This window comes from Acyrthosiphon pisum, chromosome A3, assembly GCF_005508785.2.
Source record: "Acyrthosiphon pisum isolate AL4f chromosome A3, pea_aphid_22Mar2018_4r6ur, whole genome shotgun sequence".
In the NCBI taxonomy this organism is placed as follows: domain Eukaryota; kingdom Metazoa; phylum Arthropoda; class Insecta; order Hemiptera; family Aphididae; genus Acyrthosiphon; species Acyrthosiphon pisum.
This window is the reverse complement of record NC_042496.1, coordinates 12,933,171-12,956,278: the sequence shown is the minus strand read 5'-3', so window position 1 is coordinate 12,956,278 and position 23,108 is coordinate 12,933,171. Positions and strand designations below refer to the sequence as shown.

At 28.9% G+C, this 23,108-nt stretch overlaps 1 protein-coding gene across 1 annotated transcript in view; it reads left to right on the top strand.

Moving 5' to 3' along the window:
* The window catches only part of LOC100573169 (discoidin domain-containing receptor 2), a 266,486-nt gene extending 243,808 nt beyond the window's left edge, over window positions 1-22,678 (top strand). Inside the window, exons 11-19 of the mRNA XM_029491328.1 lie at window positions 2,443-2,587; window positions 5,092-5,258; window positions 12,344-12,538; window positions 13,978-14,102; window positions 14,707-14,904; window positions 14,994-15,086; window positions 18,598-18,739; window positions 18,855-19,004; window positions 21,677-22,678. Coding sequence (XP_029347188.1) covers window positions 2,443-2,587; window positions 5,092-5,258; window positions 12,344-12,538; window positions 13,978-14,102; window positions 14,707-14,904; window positions 14,994-15,086; window positions 18,598-18,739; window positions 18,855-19,004; window positions 21,677-21,832 — 1,371 coding nt within the window. The 3' untranslated portion in view covers window positions 21,833-22,678. The remainder of the gene's footprint in view (window positions 1-2,442; window positions 2,588-5,091; window positions 5,259-12,343; window positions 12,539-13,977; window positions 14,103-14,706; window positions 14,905-14,993; window positions 15,087-18,597; window positions 18,740-18,854; window positions 19,005-21,676) is intronic.
* The last annotated feature ends 430 nt before the right edge of the window (window positions 22,679-23,108 follow it).

Sequence of the window (23,108 nt, the reverse complement as noted above, 5' to 3'; positions counted from 1 at the left end):
TGCACATAATATTACATAATATTTTATTTCAATGTCGATACTTTAAGCTAGACTTTTTTACCTTTATAAGAGGTGCTTTATTTTATACTTTTTAAATTCACATTTCTATGAATTTTTTCACAAATGTCAGTTAATTGTTATTTTTATTAGAAACATTTCAAACGTACCATATGATTTACAAATAAATTTATCTGAATTTAGAACGGTACCTCCTATAGGTATCTATGTGTATTCATATACGTTTTTAGACTGTATTAGATACAATAAAATATTATTATATAAAATACAAAATCATATATTAGATTGCTAAAAATTGTAGGTACATAATATAATATGTTATTCAGATTAAAATAACCGCAAAATTTCAAATTTAATCACTTTACGTTATACTCTAATTAGTTTATGAATTTAACAGCGCGTCCAGTTTTGAACTTTAATAGTTGAATTATAACAAATTGTATTATGTTTTGAAGGCTTATAAAAATATTTATGTAGCCTATAATATTGTATATTATATTATACTTGGTGGTAGTAATAAACATTTTTAAAGATAAATTAATTAGTTGGTACCATTGACCATAATACCGAATGATCACACTAGAAATACTTAAGTTGGATTAGTAGTTGATCAAGTATCAATTTAGGAAAAGACGTAAAAAACCAGCGCGTTGACCATTTTTTTTTTAATATGACAATTTTATGATTATAAATAGTTATAAAACTATAAAAGAAAATCTTTTGTTGATTATATAAAAAAAAAAAGATTAATCCTTTATTGACAAGTCTTTTCAATTAAATTAAAACACGATATATAAAGGTGATAATAATTACTCCAACATCGTGAAATATGTATTGTTATACTGAATCTATGCCATATTACTTATTTTAAAGTTTTATAACTACAGTTAACAAATTTAGATAGTCAATAGATAAGTTTGTTATTTATAATTTTACTTGACAGCAGATTTACTTCAGTAATATTTTTAATAATATTTAACTAAAATACTTGAATCATAGTTAACAAATTATGTACTTTTAGATTTTACGTGGAGTGAAGGGAGTATTGGTTTTAGAGAATGGTATGCATTTTTTTGTCTCGTATTTACGGGCAACCACATTTTCTGACAGTTTATTTATTAACCCTAACATATATGTACATAAAGTTTTAATTAACATTTAATTAACTTAGTTAAAAAGTTTGAATTTAGTTTTAGTTAGCTGAAAAAAAAATCGGTAACTTATCAAGTCTTGGTATATATTGTTATCATATTATATTAATACGTACTAGGTATTTACAAACTTTATTTTTTAATAAATTTTAGAAATTCAAATTTAAAGTTCCATCGTAATGGTAGGTAATCAATTATGCGTTTTTTACAGCGTTATATTTTTTCAATGGTATAGTCTTGATGTATTCCACTTTATGTAATTAATTAATTTAGTACTCACATACAAAATTCAGAATTTTTTTTATTACTTCAGCGTGCTAGTCTATTCATTGTCCATTGTGTGGTTAAAAACAAGTTAAATCACAATTTTCCGATCCTACTTTAATCTAAATGTATTTTCGAATGAAACGAAGGAAAATTTGGTTTAAGCTTCAGCTTTAACTATAAAACTAATATCTTAAGCCCAACGAATCGTTATACATCAGAAATATTATTTATAAAGATTATAATAATACAATACATGAATATATCATTTTTATTGATTTAAAAAAAGTATTGATTGAGAATTATTATTTAAATACTAATTGATTTTATTATTTTCATTTTCATCTAATTTTTTATTAAAAAAATACTTTTTTCTGATTCAGAAAAATAGTTTTAAATTTGTGACATGACATATTATTATAAATCATTAACATTATTTTATTCTTTAAACGAAATATACTATTAGCCCATGATATGATAATTTTTATAAACACCAATGTGTTGTTCCCGTATGGCCCGTATCGGCCAAATCATATGTGATAAAAATGTATAAATAACTTATGATTACGTTATATGTTTGATTATTAATTGATAAATATTAATTACCAATCATTCAAAAACTGACGAAAACTAGTTGTGAAAAAAAGTATTCTGATAGTATTCGTGTTCTATGTAACTGACTGTAAAAAAAAATTAAAAAATGTTATATTTAATTATATTCGTACCTATTAAAACGCATACTTTTTGGTGCTCAAATATACATTTAATGTATAACTTACCTGATCATTAGTCAATACATTTTCAAATTAGTTATGTATTTTTACTTTGTATGTACTGCAATATGAATTAAATTTGCCCAGTATAATAATAATTTATAATTATGCGTATAAAAACCTAAACAGTAGGTACACACAATATAAGATTTATATAAAACCACGGTGCACGTGTATACGATGCTATAAGGTACAATAATAATTAATATTAACTCTGTACGTACATTTTTTTGCAGGAACTTCCGGTGCGGGTGAACGCTAACGGACACGTATACGGTCAAGTAGACTTGGACGACGACTCGGACAAGAGCAACAGCAATTACCAAAGACCATACGGTGTGTCACGCCGACCATCGGTGCTCTTAAGTCCAGATTACACGGGTAAGTGCGTGATGGGCAGCATGAGGTGTATGGTGCATTTATCCATACAAATCCATATTAGTAGTGTACGCAGTACTATCCAACGGTAGTCATGGCGGGGGAGTATAAAAGCAATTACTCTAATGAACTCCAAATTTTTAACCAATAGTTCATTATTTATAAGGACTTAAAGTTTATTGGATAAGATATTTAAATGGTAGGAATACCTCTAAATTCGTTTAGTGTAGTAATGATTTTCAAAAAATATTTCCAATTTACTTGACTAATTTTTATATTAATTGTATAATTGAAAATCATCCATCAACCTAAACAATTTATATAAAAGTAAAAAAAAATGAATACTGTTAAATAATTTTGAAAAAAAGATCAAAAAATAAATAAAGGTCGAAATATGTTAAATTATTTATTTATCTTATCTTATTTTTTTATATAACTATTATTAAGTATGCTAGGTATATACCCAGGCTAATTCCCAGGCCTTCAAGTTAAAACATTCATCGTGCGCGTAGGTATTAGTTTAGTCTTGAAAGAAATATTATATGATAAACCTATTATATAATATACCTATAAGGCGGCATATATGTATTTTATAATGTCACTCGAGAGCGAAATAAAAACGTGTGAAACCATTTTGGACCGTTTCCAAAAAAATTCGAAATACACCCCGTGCCTCAAATCAGCATTTTCATCCCCTGGGTGTGGGGTATTTTTTTCTCGTTTTGTGCCAGATAGATACGCTATAGTGGATATATTTATACAATATAATATATTATATAGCTGATGGGTCGTTGGCATATTCCCTTTTATGTATATGTACATACACGTGGTGCCTACAACCTACATAAAATATTATGCGACGATTGTCGTCGGTAAAATGGACAAAACGTACTCGCACTACGCTGGTATAGTAATAGTGGTTGTTTTTGATATTACGCGAGCACCCGGACGTAGTAAAGACTGAGTAATTTATTTTTGTTTTTATTTATTATTATTTTGTATTTTTTTTTTTTTTTATCCAAGTTTATACAGTTCGTGTGGAAATGTGTCGTGATTAGGTGGATAAAGCGTGTGGCCGGACGGGGGTAGAAAGAAATTTCATTAAAGTTGTTATGCACACATTTTTCAGTCGGGAAAAAATATATATTATACACACCGTTCTAGAAGCTGCTACGATTTCTCGGGCCAGCAATAGTAGTCACCCAGCAACGCCGTGACGGCAATGTGACTCAGATTCTAATAAAAATTTGAACGTTTCTCAACTATATCGTATTGAACCGTTTTTTTTTTGTATTTGTTCAAACTTTATGTATAAGTACACAGTATAATACGTGACTCGCACAGTCGTATGGTGCTTATCAATGTGTACACTGTACACCAACGAGTTTTGAAATATTATAGTTTTATAAAATAAAAAACTCCACTCAGTCAACACGAATATTCCTAATCATAATTCGTTTAAATATACATATTATTTATAATTCTTTGATTTTATAAAATTTAACAATAAATTTCGAATTCGACATTTTATCTAGGTGATTAGGTATATATAGATTATATTAGCCATTTAGTTAATTACATTACCATGACACACGGTCAGTGTACGTAGTTTCGACTTTCACATCAAAATTAAGGTTCATCGCGACTTATGCGTACAATATTTTTTTATTTACAATTTAATACTCTCAAAAGGATTTGCCCAGAACAATGTGAGCTTTATTGAACTCGATTGTTTATTTTTCATCCTCATAATAGTAAATAGCATTTAAATTAAATATATTCTAGTTTTTAGGCATAAGGGCACAGACGGGGTAAACTATACAAACATTTGAACACTATTAACCAAAAAAAAAAAAAATTCTTCAATTAAATCACAATTTACTGTCATTAAAATATAAAATGCCTTAAAAAATTCAAATAAAAAAAAAATATTTATTAACTAATAGTAAGTTCATGTCATATTTTTATTATCTAGCCCAAGGGGTTTGAACTCCTCTATCTCTTACTTTAATATTTATTTCTGAAGCCGAAATGAAAATTTAAATTTATTTAATATTGAGTTTTTCAAACTTTAGACTTTAAAAAATAAAAACTGTTAAACATTTATGTGGATACTGGATATAAATTGTTCTATTCTTGGAATAGCAAAGCATGTATAGTGACATATATCTTGCATGTCCTGCGGCGCGCACGTCTACCGAGCAGACAATGGTAAAACGTAGGAAATAAGTGGCGGCCCATATCGTTGCGATTTGATCACTGGTTATATCGTTGCATTATAATATACATCAAATTATTTCTGCAAGATAAACATAAATTGATACATTAATGCAAAATATATTATATAGGTATTAATGTAATAATATCGCCGTTGAAACACGAGTATATTCTTTCATAAAAAACGCGCAACGCGTGTTTAGTATTATTTTACAACTTAGCGTACGCGGAATAGTTTTACATCATAGTTAAATTAATATTATTAACGTTGACTGAAAAATGTCCTGCAGATGTTCGAGACATCGTCGCCCAGGAAGAATATGCCATACCACACGTTCGACGGTCGGCGTCCAAAACTTTAACGTTTCACAGAAGTCAGATGTCCGTTCACGACGACTCGTTGCCGCGCCATCACCAGACGCTGGAGAAGTATTACGCCGCATCGGATATTTGCCAGGTACATATTATTATTATTGCGTTGTGCATTATTGTTTTTATTGCTACTATTAACTGTCAATTGATGAGTGGCGTTATGATTTTTCTGTAAAATTCACAATACTATTGCCTGCTGCACCGATACAGGCGAAAATACCGATATGGTAATATTATCTCACCGGGTCGTCCGCGAGAACGCGAAATAATAAACACTATAGATAGCATATGTATATTATACCAAACTCGTTGACAAATATCACGTGTCCCCGGGGTCGGATTCCACGGGACGCATTAGTGCCCCGGGACCTCAAATAATGAGGCCTCTGTTTAAAATATTATATATGTATTACCTCTCCATCCCGCCAAACACGTTGCGTCTAAAAATTATTATTGCTGCATTTGCAAAACGTGTAAAAATGCCATAGTTTTATGAATTAAAAATAATAACATTTGCTGTCCACATATTTTTTTTGTCTCACCTGCACCGAGAGTATCATTTTCGACGTCGGTTGAAGCGTTTGTCTTTCCATTCAGCGGAATAGTGGAAATACCGGAATGTAGAGGGTGGAATAGTGAAAATACCCACTACGCAGCGGCTTATCTGTCCAAATCAGATTGAAATGTAATAGGTGGATAGTAGGTGGATGAAACAGAGGCGTGACAAAAACTAGAATGTGTAGCTCGTGTGGGAAGACGATTTCAGTCTTGGGAGAAATGCAGCCCTCGTAAACGTCACCTTCACTCAAATTGCTCACTTTCCGCTCTTGCCACAAAATATAATATAATTATTTCCACCTATAATATGCATAATATAAACTATTTAGAGCTATGGACGATAGTCAACAGAGAAATACTGGTTTCCACACGTGACTAGGATATAGAACAAACATCCATAGATTAAAAAAATCTTACATTGCGTATGAATAACTTTCAGTTTTACGTGGATAAAATTGTTATATCTAGTAGATAATATATTATTACCTATATTATAAGGTCATATTGAGAAGAGCCAGCTATATTATCATACTCCACGAATAATATATATTATGCTATCTAGCTACGCTTATAAAGATCCTTCGAATGGATCACTCTCCGAGTCCATCTATCGACCCAATCGGAACTTACCGTCGCTGCTTGCTATGTAAGTAACGTATATATGTATGTGTGTGTGTGTGCGTGCGCAAACGCAATTTCGATGGATATCAATCGCAATTCCGGTTAAGCCGTCGTCACAGAGACAATATTTTCCTATTAACAGTCAGTGGTGAGGACCATTGTGAACTATATATGTGTATGCGTGTGGGTGGGTATGTATTTTTCACGTCTGTTGTAGGATATTAGGATGAAGGTTTAGCCATTTTCCGGGTCGTGAGCAGTATACTACTACGTAGTATTACACGGTTACGATTTCTCCTGCCCCATTTGGGTCCTAACACTATATTCGTGTCACACTCTGTTATTACACAAGCGCCCGCGCATGTGTACACTGACCAAAATATAGTGAGGGGACAGGGTCAGCACAAGCTAATGGCCTCGTGTAATCTAATATTGCCCATGGCGCGTTGTCAATATTGTACCGGATAATTCGAATAATCGAAAATGAACGGTTAACGCAAACATTCACTATCGTTTCCACTACCACCACTGTCAGATTTAGAATTTGACACCCCAAAACGCTTACCCTGTCGTCCCCGTTGAATGTCATTAACCGTTCAGCATAGTAAGGAGAAAAATAGACATACTATTTCTATATACTACGCGAATACTAGTACATTAAAAATTTAAAAATAAATAAAATAAAAAGTACACAATCTATTATAATGGAATACTATACACAATAAACATGTGATTTGATCATTTTTAGAGCAATAATTTCAAGTAGTGTTTAATGATATAATATGCAATCATAATAAAAAATTACTTTTAAGGTACAACAGGTAAAACAGAAAATAGATAGTGGATCTGACATATTTTATTGTAATTTAATTTAATTAATTTGACTGACTTACATAATATATTATTATGTGGCTGATTAATTTTGGTTTGCTAAAAATCATAATGCTGGTTGGTCTGGTATGACGATGAATGAAATTCGGATCTCGGTTATTATTATAGTGTGATATGGTATTATTATACAATTAATAGGTACTGGATATAATTAAATGGGGGCCAGTGGGTATTTGTTTAGGTTACTGCAAGTCGAGATTTTTGTTTTTAATTTTCAAAAATGAACTATCGCGAACACACGGTAAACACGAAGGCGGCTGCTAATCGTATTCAAAAATGAAAAAAACCATAACCAATTAGACGCGATTCTAATTGCGCGCGTGTTTTAAGAGTTTACTCGCATAATTCGTGTGGAAATTACGATTAATATGAATATAAATCGCGAGCAGCACGCGATAAGTGCACGCCGCTGCACTCCCATTTTATATTATAATATTCGTATTCGATGCTCAAAGGACTTACACACAGAATTACGACCCATTCGAGTGTCCCCGACGAGATACACCTTAATTGGTCGATCTCGATCACGAATAATAATAATAAAAGAAAAAACGATTACAAGTGTTCTTGTTATATTACGACGCGTAATATTATATAAATAAAAATATCGTATATATTGCGGATCGTTATTCGTTTCCGACCGGATGTGTGTATTTTATTACGAGTTTGTTTCGTTCCGGTGATAACGCAGAGACGACCACCGGGACAATATTTTTCAAATAATTATACGATAGCAATTTTTTATTATTATTATTTTTTATGTCTTTCTACAACTCCATTTTTTTTCTGCCAAACATTCGTTTGTTTTCCAAAAGCAATGGTGCTGGAAACTTATTCGTATTTATACAGCATTTGCGCGACCGATCGTGATTCCGCAGTAAATAATTCAAGGAAAACGATTGAATAAATCCCAGACAATTCGCCTTTATTATCGTATTTTTACTTTGTATTCGAATTTTTTTATTATTATTTACTGTATTATTTATTAGATTTTTTTTAAAATTCTTTTTTAGTATTTTAAATGCATTATCGCGTAACCAGTCATTAAAATTATAAATACTACAAATTGATCTATATTTTTTCACAAATTGTTCATCGACTTAAATATGTACATATTTATTTTAATATTTTTATTATTCGATTTCTAAACTCCAATATTATGAAATGATAAAAAAAACATTATATACGTACTTAATATAACATTACATCGTATTGATGCTTATGTTACTCCACAGTATTGTAACGGATTTTATACAAAATATTTAGTAAAATATGAATTTATTTACGATTTATAAAATTGTATGACATTGTGGCATTATTATTACTTTTCAAAAAAATTCATTTAATTTCTACTAATTTTGGTTTTTATCTAATAATGTTTTCAAATAAGCACCTTTCAAAATAGTTAAGTCCCTATATGAATTATAAACATTTATGTTTTAATGATTATGGGTATAGGACGTGTTTTCGTTTTATATTTGGTTATACATAATAGATGCTGAGTATCTATAAAATCGAAGAATATTCTTTCAATTATTCACTCTCGAAAACCACTTATGAATTGATTATTTTTAATAGAATTATACATTTTTAAAGAGTTCCGATTAAAAATGAATAACATTGCCGGTGAATAGATGCCGATCACATTACGCGATAAATGAATCCGTGTTTTACGGAATGAAAACAAAAATAATACATACCTATATATATTTATGTTTAAACAGCTGTGCGGAAATGGTGATATGTTGTACCCCATGATAAGTTTACACAACACACAACACACGTTATACACACATTGACCGCGAGTTTGGATGAAAAGCGTTTCTAAAAGTTTATCGTTTTGTTTACTTTGATGCGTATGTGAACCATACACGTAGTTCGCTGTAAAAAAAAAGTAATAACAGAACGAGATTTTTATTCTACGTTACAATTATATTTACAAACGCTAAGGGTTTTCTGCGTTCAGTGTCTAAATGAAATAATAATAAAATAAAAAACACCTCTTAACTGTACAAACAAAACGTTAAGGGTATACATTGTCCATGTGTTTAATAACGGCCGTTGTTTGAACTTAAGCATTAAATGGATGTACGTCCGTTCGTTATAAATAAAGAAATTATTTACCAGTTAATCGGTGATACCCACAACAATATATACCAAATATACCAAATACCAATTGTAATATTATATACTTACAAATAGACACATAGTCAGTTTCTGTTTTGAACACATAGTTTGAACAATTTGAAGTATATATTATATTTAGTCGTCGATAATATTATTAAATATTCATACCATATTCTTATATGGTATATGCTTCGCGTTGTTTAGGATTTAATTTTAATTTGTAACATTATTAACAAACATAATTTACATAAATATATTAATATTAAAAGGTTATCTAGAAAACCATGTTTGGCCAACTGAATTCCTGGATGCCTTTATGCACTTTAGTGGGTGTATATACTCGCATAATATAAACAGTGTTTAGTGCAGATTACAAAAAAATATCCAGATAAAATAAAGATACTTTTTATCAAAATTATCTAGTCACAAATGAACATGAGAATATACCTAAATGTTTATAAAAATTTAATTTAAAAATAAATAAGCTTTCATTTGGATAATATGATAGATTTGTTCAATTCGTGATAATATTATAATAGGTATCTTCATGGCATATAAAAACAGGTATTTCATTTCTTAAATATTATATTTGAATAAATAATTTAAAAGCGTTTGTGTTAATATGCTTGCCCGAACATTAACAACATCATCATAATCAGGATCAACAGTTGTATGAATATATAGGAGCTTTTTATTCAGGCTCTGGTGGTTTGGTATATGCATCAATAATAAAAGATAAACAATTTCAGGCTTCCTGCAGAACTCAGATAGGGTCTTTGACCATTCAATATACTCTATAGTATTAACTCGCCAGACGTGTTTGCAAACGAAATATGAATGAAGACCTTAGGTAACGCTCTAACGTGGCTGTTAAATATTCTATTGGTAATATTGCAATAATATATTTCCATAAGCGGAGTCTGAAAATTGAAAACGCGTCTGTACTTTTTGTAACTAGAATAAGAAAAAAAAATTGGTTGAAAAAACGTGGTGAAAACTATGAGTTCACCATTAGGTTGTCTAAAGGTATTTTAAAGGTATAAGTTCTACCATGTTTTCTGATTTCCGGGACTACGAATAAAGTAATTTCTAATAATTTCCTGATGTCTGAAGTTTTGATAAATTGTTAAGGAAACTCGAAGTAAATTTAAAGCGTTCGGATTGTATCGGAGTATCATTTACTTCAGAAAATTGACTGTGTGTTACTTAAAACTTTAAAATACTCTAATTTATTATTTGAAACATATATAAATAACATTTTATTGGTTCTTTGTTTTGTCTTAAAAATAGTAGGTAAATAATGTTTGTTTTTAGATAAATACAATATTAAGATTTTCATATCATAATATTATGTATATAGCTATAATGTACGCAAAGCTGCCGCTTGTAGCGATTTCGTCAATATTATAAGTAATAATATATTATTATTATATTCAATGCACAATTTTTATTATATATTGTTCTCCTTACCGGCACTATCACTCTATCACTTTGGTGAAGTAAAGTATTTGAGAAAAATGTCTTTAAACATTTTTATAGTTTTTAGAATAATTTTTAAATGAACTATTTGGAAAATATTTTAAATACTGTATTGGGTGTATTTGTATTTTAAAATATAAATTGAATACTTTTATACTTTTATGTAAATAATTATTACTTAATGATTATTCATACAATTTTATTAAACATTTATTTATTTTATATTTCATTAATAACCGTTTATTGTATTTCAGAGTTAAAATACTTATAAAAAATAGTTATTAATTTTCATTTTTAAGTATTAAATGAAATATAGGTAGTACATACAGTGTAACAAAACAATTTTAAATTGACAATTTTTATTATTCACAAAATTAATTTTTCACCTACTTGTACAATTAAATATGTGAAATATAAAAAGTATTTAAAATTATATCTTAAAAGTATTTGAAATATATGTAAATACAATTTCAAAAGTATTTTTACAAAACAGTAATGATGCTCTGCACCACTCTATTTTGCACCCAACAAAAAAAGGTCTATACTGTTTGCTGACCGTACACACACAAGCACACTTCTGTGAATGTAAGCAGCCCAATTCGCTTTAAAAAGTGTTGGAGTTTTCTGGGATAATACTGATGACTGATGAGTAATAGTGTGTGTAATGTGTGTGTATGTTTATGAAATATTTGTACGTTGTGTATTATATATATTGTATGTGTATATGACCACCACACATACATATAAGTAGTGTTTGTGTACCGTACTTTAATCTATTTAAATCAAAAACAATGATATTTTTGGTACCTATATGTGTTATTGCTGTACGCCTAATTCACAAATTAATGTAATAGGATTAATAAGAACTTTGTGGCTCAACAACAATAATAATAATAAAAATAATAATACGGCCCATTTTGCTCATCAGTACTAACCAAATAATAATATTATATTATAAAAATAATAAATTGACACCTGATTTTACTATCCAAGTTATGAACAATGAAAATCTATTAACACATATTATCTATTATAGTTAATTAATATAATTATTTTACACATTTATCGGTTTACTCAAAACTACGTGTTGAGTTTCTAAGTGCATACTATCTGCAAAATAATAATATTATGATATTAGCTGGTATACTCGCGAGTCGCGATCAACCAATTAGTTCACCGATTAACAATAATAACAACGTTTTGTTTACTCGTCGTTTACGATAAAACAACACAATTAAATGTTTTGAAAACAAAATGTTTCGAATACAAATGTACAATGATACGTAAAAGTTGTTTGCTATAATTGCTGTAAAGTGTATTGGAATTTCACTCACTACCATCGGTAACCTGCATAACCTGCAGTTCCAGTTAATGCATTGGAAAAACTAGCCTAAGCCCTAAATACCGTATACCTACCTACAATATGAACAGCGGTATTATATTATAGTGTATTAGAAAGTATTTTGGTTTTCCTCACAACGAGATTTTCCGTAGGTGAATGCCCCTCTGCCACCCCGATCGCCGCCTCCCACGTCATCCAGGTCGAGCAGTAGCCGGGGAGGAGGTGCCAGCAACGCGTCCACTTGTCCGCTTACCAGGTCCGACGACACGCTTTGCCAGTTACCGCCGGAAATCCCCCGGGAATACCTGGGCGTCGTCCAAACACTGACCAAGACGCATTTTGGAGAGGTAAGTAGCGTTACATATTACATAATATTATATATATAAAATAGTGTACATAATATAGCTGATGTACCTATATATTTTTTTTTTATTCAGTCATTGTTTCGTCATAATATAATATGTTCAATGTTCTAAATTTACAATAAATACAAAATATAAACTTAAACAAATAAAGAAATATTATCTTTGTTAGTTGTCTGGTTGGTCTTCTAAGAAAACGTCGTGTTTTTAACCTTGATTTTATATTATATAGGTATAAAACGAAAAGTTGTATTAAATAATACCTTTTTTCTATAGAATAGCGGTCAAAAAATCAAATTATATTATTTGAATAGGTTTTTTTTTTTTAGTAAAATTCCAACCCATTCAAAACATATCAACAAAACATTTTCATTTAAATATTTAAATATCCATCAATATTATTTAAGGGTAAATAATAAATATATTTTCATAATTAATACTTACAAAATGTTTTAGGTATCGAAATAGTTATCTAAATGAAATATACACGGGAGCATTATGCACAAACGTTACGTACCTGTCTCATCGAGGAATCGTAATAATAACAGCACTCATTACTCAATGTTTGAGTCGAATATCAATGACTTAAAAAAAACCCCGTTTGTGTATTATAATTTCCGTCGAGGTGCCATCAAAAGCGCTTTGCATGTATGATTTACGTTATTGATTTGTGGACAAAATTGGACTTATAGCACAAAGTCCCAATAGTTTTATCATCGTGTCATCTATATAGGTAGTAAGACTGATAGTCGATATATAACGAATTTAATGGTAGGTAGTAACAGTTAGTAACCAGTGTCTAAGTGTCTTCCAACGTTGAATTATTTGAAGAATAATTAGTTACAATTTATTTTTTGAAGAAACACAATATAGTGATACAAAAATATTCATATAACATCTCCTACACTCCCACTATACCTAGATATAGGTATCAAATTTAAATAACATAGCTGATGTAGATAAAAATGCTGAAAATTATCTTTTTTTAACACATTTTGATAATAATATATTGTGCATATTTAAATAATAATATTAGTAAAAAAAACAGGTAAAATTCATGCCAAAAATTTTCAAATTTTTAGAAATTAAGTTTTAAAATAATTCAGTTATTTTCGGGATTGTTTTTTGATTAGTTTCAACTACAACCATGATATATTCATCTACCGAAATTTCAGCTTACCCAGGCGAATAATACTAATTCGCAGATTCTAATAACATATTCCCATAAAATGTTTACTAGAGTTTTTTTCATCAGATCAATTAATCAAAACAATTAAATGAAAATTATTTTGTAAAAACTACGTATCTAATCTCTAAAAATAACTATAATATTCATTATTTATACCTATATAACAAAAATTATATTTTGCTTCGCCATTAATGTGTACAAAATCGTAATGTTACAATAATTCGTTTATGCGCAGGTACATTTGTGCGAAATGAAAACGCCATCTGACGAAATGCTACAGCCAGCGACGTCGTCCGTCAATAAGACGTGCAAGTTGGTCACCGTGAAGTCGCTGAGAAAAGGCGTGTCCGAGTCGACCAAGTAAAAAACTAATTGAACAAATCTTTTGCACTGCAGGGTGTTCGCAGTTTGTCCGCGAGGGGTAGTGCTAGGACCAATTACACATACAACTCTATTATATTATAATAATATATATATATTATATTATGCCCATTACTTGGTCACAAAATATAACACTTTGTAGGGAAACTGTCTTATATGCAAATACGTTTGTGACGTTTTTTAAAAAAAAAAGGACGGTGTACAATAATAGTGTATTATGTTTGTTTGTGTGTACGTAAATACCACGTGATCAGAATTTATATATCGTACAAATGTCTAGACGGTTTCAATACATCATTTAATTTCATAATAGTAGTATATTATAGTCTTGTAATGTATATGCCAATGTCGATTCTCGTACGCATAATATGTTTATTTCATATTGGTACGAAGTCATGCATATATCTGGAATATTTGAATCATTTTCTAATTCAATTTTTACTAATTAAAATCGTAATCAACGAGTAATTTAATAAAAACTTTCCTCGATATTATCCATCATGCACAAATTAATATTATTTGTTATTACTGTGTTATTCGAGTAGGTATAATGTATGTATAGTTTATTTTATCTATATTATAGGCACGATTTTTACGACGAAGTAGAATCCCTATGGAAAATCAGAGACCCGAATATCACTAGAGTACTGGGATGCTGCCTAACCGAGGAACCATTCTGTTTAATAACCGAATTTATGCAACACGGCGATCTGAATCAGTTTCTTCAGGAACACATCGCCCTGACCGCTGCACCGATACCGCCATACGCGAAAACCTTAAGGTTGTACTTGACATTTCTTATCTGATCTGTGTACAACTTAAGATGGCTAACGAGCAATGACTAATAAGTGATATGAATTTATTTTCCAGTTATGGATGTCTAATACACATGGCCACCCAGATAGCTTCGGGGATGAAACATTTAGAGGTCATAAATTTCGTCCATCGCGATTTGGCTGCGAGGTAAGAAAAACCGTTGAACGCAAAAACAGTTAATAATCTCAAAAATATTTAATGGTTTAGTGTCAATAAGTCACTGGTTTATTAATTTCTATGTATAATATTATATGCATATAAGCAATTTTGTCAAATATATTCTGTTTATAGTTTGAAATAAAAGTCAAATTAATGGAATCAGCTACAAGCGATAAGCATTTGGCGCAAATAGTTGTTTTTGTGAAATGCAATTATTTAAAGTTTAAACATAACTATTAAATCTACTTGAATGGGTCTCTCATTGTAGTAGTGCTTAAATAAACTATAATAATAAAAAAATATTATAGTAAAACAATTATCTACTTTAATAGTATTACTTAATAGGATCTTAAAATTATTGCATTTTTCAACACACACAAACCTTTGGCACAGTCAAAATCTACTCTGATTATAACTATGGCCATTATAAGAGTATAAAATATACTATTTATAAATATATTTATTTCATAACTCATAAGTTAATTATGTTTAATATTCATAAACTAAAATATTGTGCTCTTTCATAATAATTGTTATCAATGAGTCAATATGCTCATATTATATAGATACCTGCAGGTTTATTTTCTTTGCGTATTTTATTTTATTTTACACGTCAAAAATACACAAAATAAATAAATAATATGATATAGGTATAAGCTTTACTAAAAATAATATATTAAATGGCCATTAATTATTTACTACCAAGTTAAAAATAATAACTTACCTAATTAAATGGCCAGTTAAAATCAGCTGCAATCATAAACTTTAATAAAATAGGCACCTACAAAGAAAATTTATTTAAATATATAATATTCAAATAAAATCATTATATATTTTTTATTCGGGTAATCGATGCATAATAACTGTTCTCCAGCGAATCATCTATATTATCTAATTGTATAACTCATATCTATGGAAATATTTTCATATTCGACGTCATTGTCTTAAATCATATACTCCAATCATTGATTAAATATTTAATCAATGCTCCAATGTGTTTATAAAAAGAAAACAGTAATTTAGTACATTTAATGTTGATTGATTGTACCACGGAGTGATGAGATAAATAAATAAATTACTCTGAGAAGAAAAATAGGGTGGTGTATGGAAAACGGTTTCAAACATATTTTATTTTGTTTTTAATTAATTTCATACATTCTACATTTTCTATAAAAAATAAACATTTTTGAAATTCTTTTAAACAGTTTCAAAACAATATTATAAGGATAAAAGTTTTTGAATTCTTCTTCTTTATATATTTATTTATTTAAAAATTATAAAATTATAAAAAAACAGAAACATAACTATTTAGATGGAATATTTTGTATTAATGTTTAAAACTATTCCAGAAAAAATATGTCATAATATTATCAGCAATATTCATTGAGCTCAGTGCTTTATTGATATAACACGTAAAATTAATTTCAGAAAATTATACATATATATATTTAATATTTTATATTATGCTAATAGTGACATTTTAATGTTAAGTCTTATTATATTATACTTATATGCTTTCGAATACAAATAATATATGTTAATAGTATAAAGGTACAAATAATAATTGCTGAGCAAATACAAATTACCTTTTTAAGATTATTTGCAGGACTTGATAGTACAAATTTGTCGGCTTCCAATGAGTTTATTCTTATTTCTTCGTTGAGTTTAGACTTTGAGTTGGTATTTTCTGTTTCCTGTTTTTTCCATCCTTAAACACGTCATATTTAAATTATACCCATCTAGATAATATATATGTTGTAAGAATGAGGGGCATCTAGAATGATTCTTTCCTGCTTACCGATAACGAAGACCATAATAATGTCTAAAGTCTAAATCAGATAGGTCATAGCAGACAGTTGAAAATAATTTACTTAATATGATTCACTGCTCGGATAATATTTCATTAAATATTTCACGTACCTAAACAATAATATTATTTATGCAAAACATTTTACGATGGTACATTTATAAAAGTAATTGTGTATCGCATTAAATTATTATAAGACGATAAAAGTTTTAAATGGTTAACTATTGTGATTGCTCATGAAAATTAAAAAAAAAAAAAGAAAATATTAATATGTTTATCATGGCATAATAACCCGTTTAAAATAACATTGCATGAATATTTTTACATTTATTTCTCATTTGGGTATACAGTTGTTATTGAATGTAGCGAATACATTTTCAACGTTTACACTAAAATGAAACGTTCTTACCATGACTGATGACTGGTGAGTGATTCCGGGTATTATATATATATATATATATATATATATATATCTTATTTCTATAACGAGCATTGTGAAAGTTTACTTAAAACTTTTGACTCGCCTTTGTATTATATTTTATTAAAAACAGCATCTTGTATACATGTGAAATATAGCGCGCAGTCGAATAACGGCGATGTACTGCGAATCAAATTTAATTTAAAACACGCTCTGTTGATGAATTCCAAACGAAATGTTACAATAATTTTTGTGACGGTATAGTATTATCCAGCCTTGAAAATTATAGTACTAAAAATCACTTTTAAGCACTTTAAAGTGCCAATGTAGCACTAAAATTTGAACAGTAGGTATGCAAAATAAAATCTAAAAAATAATAACATTTTTACTCTTTTTATTTACATGTTTCAGTATTTACTACATTTTGTTTATTGATAGAAGTAGGGAATACCTATCGTTTAATAATAAATAAAAAATGGGTAAGTGACATTCACTCTGCTGTACAAGTGGGGCTCTGTATAATGGATGGTATTGAATTTGAATTCAATGATATATCATTTTATACGAAAAACGATTCTAGAAAGTACAAACTTAGATACCTACCTAATACTTTATAGTACCTACGTCCGCAATTTCACACCACACTTAAAGTCAAAATGTTTAGTAAGGTCAATACCTGCACCTAAACTAGAAAAATAAAAATATAAAATTATCTGAGTAAACGAATAAAATAAAAATTTTACCTAAATAAGACTGACAGAAACTACAAATAAGTATGAATTTTAAATTTATTTGAAATATTCAAGTGTAATAGATAATTGTAGGTATTCATATTTTTGTGGGCGTATAAATTCGTTATAATTCAACTCTTGTAAAGGTAAAACGAATATTTGCCGGAACAAAAAATGTATAATTTGTTCATAAATTCAACTGAAAATGAACAACGACAATAATGTATATTGCGGATCAAAGTTTTCAGAAACATATTCTTGCTCTAACATTATGATAAAAACAAAAAAACAAAAAATAATTTAAAGCCTGTATAATAGATGTATAGTAAAATATGGCTTCAATCAATATTGAAAAATAAATGAATTGCAATTTGACATAGAATAAAAATGCATTGCTTATCGTTGTATAGGTTAGCAATAAAAAAATGATCTAGAGACTTATACTAAAATATTTCAGTATAATATAGTATTTTATAAGTAGGTATATTAAATTATGGACGTATCTGAAACTACTATTTTACATGTCATTCATCTATTCCACAGAAACTGTTTGGTCGGCCCTAATTATACCGTCAAAGTGTCCAATATGAGTCTGAGCAAAAGCGTATACTCGGCGGACTATTTTGACTTTGAGGGAAGACCTTCGCTACCGATCCGCTGGATGTCATGGGAGAGCATACTTTTGGTAAAAAAAAACACATCGATTGGTCGTAATAATAACAATAATAACGACGAAACTTATTGAAGTTTATAAAATAAATATTATTTTAACATCGCCACTCGCGTGTTTTCGTATACAGAACAAATACACACCGAGGAGCGACGTTTGGTCGTTTGCCGTCACGTTGTGGGAAATACTGACGTTCGCCCGAGAACAGCCGTACGAAGAGCTCAGCGATCAACACGTCATCGACAACGTCACCAGGCTGTACCAGAACGACGGCAATTTTGTAAGTTTTACTATTCGTTATAACATTTTATCATAACAAAAAAAAAAAAACAATTGCCTGTTTAAGAAGACACATTTTTAATTTACTATATAATTTATAATATCGCAATATTGTAGTATTATATTATGTGTGACTTGTCAATTTCATATAATATATTATGACAACGTGATATTGTAAAATTATTACCTTTTGACTGTCTTTACTTTCGTACCAAACTATTATTACATCGTTTGATTTCAATTAAAACCACCTGGGTTCAATTTGTACCGTATAACTTGTCCGAAATATTATTTTAAAACTGCACATAACTACTATTGTGAGTTGTGACCTTAAATTAATGAATTAAATATTAACTACAATAATGTTTACACGTATCTGAATAGTAATTAGGATTTTATATTTTACTTTCCTGTGAAATGTATGACAAGATAATATTTTTGTGATTTTTCTAGAACAACCGCAAAATATCTCATACACGTATTTCCACTAGGTAGGTAGTAGTCTGTGCAGGAGGAGTCGATTTTATAATAATTATCATAATATTAGTACGCCGTTCGGGTTTCAACTCTCGATTGATCTATTGCGTAACGTCCCCGTATATATATTATTATTATTTTCTGCGGCCGAACTACTTTTACGTGCGCCATTGTTAATTTGTTATTAGAAAACTTTTGGCCCGTGTTCACGCGAAAAGTTTGAACGAGTTTCCGCCACACCGTTTAGACATCGTTTCGAGCGCACAGAAATAATAATAATATGCATATCGTTGTATGGTGAACTTGTAGATATACAACAATGCTCTGGCAAGTAGACACAATAATAATACATAATAGTTACTACCAATATCTTAATAAACAACAAAGGGCGCTTCGTATAGGAAATTCTGGTATACGTTAACTCTGCAGTAATAATATTTAATTATTATACGTATGTAGGTACCTACCTAATTATTATTGTGAATTATTTTTGTCGTTTAGTTTTTCATACGTATACTAGGTAACTAATATATAATACGATACATTGGAATTATTTACGTTCTTTCGTTTTAAAATCAATCATTATTTTGTACCGAATTTTCAATAATGGAACGAAATAGATAAAGGTGGGCAAGTGGGTATCGCTCTGCAGCTGATGTGTTAAATTTGAATTTAATGGTATTTTATCATTATTATATATGAAAAGCGATTCTATGCGAAGACGGTCTGTCAGTATATATTACTAATAATTCTAATAATTTCATTCCTTTTTTTCGTGGATAATACATTTTTAAACGCTAATTTAATCAATTTCTAGTTTTTTTTTACCTTTTACCATTACCACAAATTTTATTCTTCGCAATAAACATGTGAAATCAACTTTTCACCAGGAGTCGTAAAAAACGTGTCTTTGAAATTCGTTAAGTTGCTGAACTTCATTTTCGGAGGGGAGAAAAAGGTATATACGGTTTCTCATTTTCATATTTTACACCGCTATAAATGCTACCCACCGATACCATACTATAACTATACTGCAGGGTACCATTGTACTACTGTGACGAGTAAAAAAAAAACTTCTACCTTACCGTCGTTTCACATCCCCTCTCACTAAAGACGATTCTGTGCCGCACATCTTATTATTCAGTTCAGAAGTAAATATTGTATACTAACACGCCCACTGTTCAACTCGCGATAAAATAATTTTTTCATTTATCACTAACGAAAAATATGAATGTTTAAAAATAATGGGTGGGACGCTCTATCTCCCTCTTTTGTCGTCCACGAATATAAAATAAATGTATTGTCATATACACGTGTACGATAATTTATTTATATAAAACAACCCAACATATGCTTATGTTCTTCTAGGGCTATAAATTATTATATATTAAAAAGTAAAAACTCGAAAGAATATAATATTTTAAATTTGTTTTATAAAAGAATTATAACATTAATTTTTAAAAGCACGGCATGTTTGTATTGGTAAATTTTCTTACGAAATAGTTTTAAAAAAATAACTAGAAACAAAATACCCACTTTACGTCTTGGTAAATTATTAGTTATATCGATATATTTAAAAATAATATACTAAAAAATCTAAAAATATTTTGAAAATAGTTCACAAACAAATATAAATATTTATTTAATTAACTTGAAAAGCTCAATCAGTAAATATTAATACTTCAAATGAAATTTCAATTAATTGTTTGAACATAAAGTTCAAAGAAAAATAATTCTTGTTCAATATTAATTCATATTTAATACTAGAAAACAGTAGGTGCACCTACTTGAAAGCTGTATTGAATACTACCAGCTTATGCGCAGGAACATAATATAAATAGTATATACATATTATAGTTATTATTTATTGAATGCTAGTTACATACATACTATAAAATTGGTATTAATTATAATTAGTTTGTTGACTTATATGGAATACTATAAGCAGATATTTTTATGAAAGACTTGAGATGTTTTTGGAATTATTTTTTTATAATAATACTGAATGGTTTGATAACTATAAAACTTGATTCTTCACATTTCTTTGATCTGTGGAATACTTTTCAGAGCATAAAAAAATTCTTTATTATTGTTGGAAAAGAGAATCGGCTTTGCAGGAACTACGGTTTTGTTCAATACTACAATTATAATCATTAATAACATTGTGAATTAATTGTGCTGTTTAATTCGTTTCAGATCCTGTTGCCTCAGCCGATCAATTGCCCCAAAGAAATTTACGATCTCATGTGCGAGTGTTGGCAGAGAGACGACAAAAGTCGTCCGAATTTCCGGGAAATACAACTATTCTTGCAGCGGAAAAATTTGGGATATAAACCCGAATGTGACCCTTAAAATATAAACCTAAAGAATCATAATATGTTTGTTTAAAGCTTCACTATACCTACTATACACATTTTATATACATGTATATTTTGAATTGCAGGCTCGTATTTCGTTCCATTTTTATGTACCCTATACCTATGTATTTTTTTACGCGTATATTATAAATTACCGTGTATATATATAATATTTTGTTATAAAGTGTAAATAACATTTTTACCGAGTTTTTGAATAATAATTTAAGTTTTATGTTTGATTTTTAGCATTATCGTACGAAATATCGCTTCCAGGCATATTGACTAGGCATTATAGTGAGATTACTGACGGCGATCGCCTAACCCTATTGTATTTTTGTGTACAGTTGGCGATCACCGTAAAATAATATTATGATTAACGTGTGTAACATATCTAATGGTAAAATACATTTTTCATATGTGTTAAGTAGAATCGACCGTAGTTGTCGTCATATTAAATAGCGTAGTAGGTAGTAATTTATAGTCTTGAACCCATTATAATACACAAGTACCTATATATAACATAATAATATACGAACATGTAGAGATACCCACTTGTCACTACTTAGTATTTTGTATAGCTTACAGTGTTCTATACATTATAATATTATAATGTATTAATATATAAAATCAAAATAGATTAACGACATCCGTTTAAATAATTTTATCGATTAACTTCGTTATTACAGTATACTTAGGTTTTAATATTAAAATATAACGTTTCACTATTATTCGTAGTTGCCGGATATGTCATAATTAGAATTAGAAATGTTATTCTTAAATTAGAATAAAAAAAAGTCATTATTTCGTTAAAAATATAAAGATGAAACTTATAATAAAAAATTGTCAAATTTTTTTATTGAACAAGTCAAAAGACAAAATAATATGTTATTCCGAACGATAATATTTACTTTTGAATTTTTGGCGTAAGTACTTATATAATTATGTACATTGAATGCTTAACAATATTTTGATTACTACCTACCTATATAAAAAAAATCGTGTAATTTTAATATGTGTAAAATATATGTTATGAATGGGTTGGAAATATACCAACGATTATCAATACAATATAATACATAACATTAAGGAAAGACGATATTACCTTAGTATTAATGTATTATGTATATCAAATTACGATATCATATTTTCAATTGTTAACATTAAGACGTTTCTTCATATCTTTTTTGGGACGATGGTCTTCAATATTATGAACGCTGTGTGCCGTGATGACATATTATATAAAATATAATATATATATATATATATTTTTT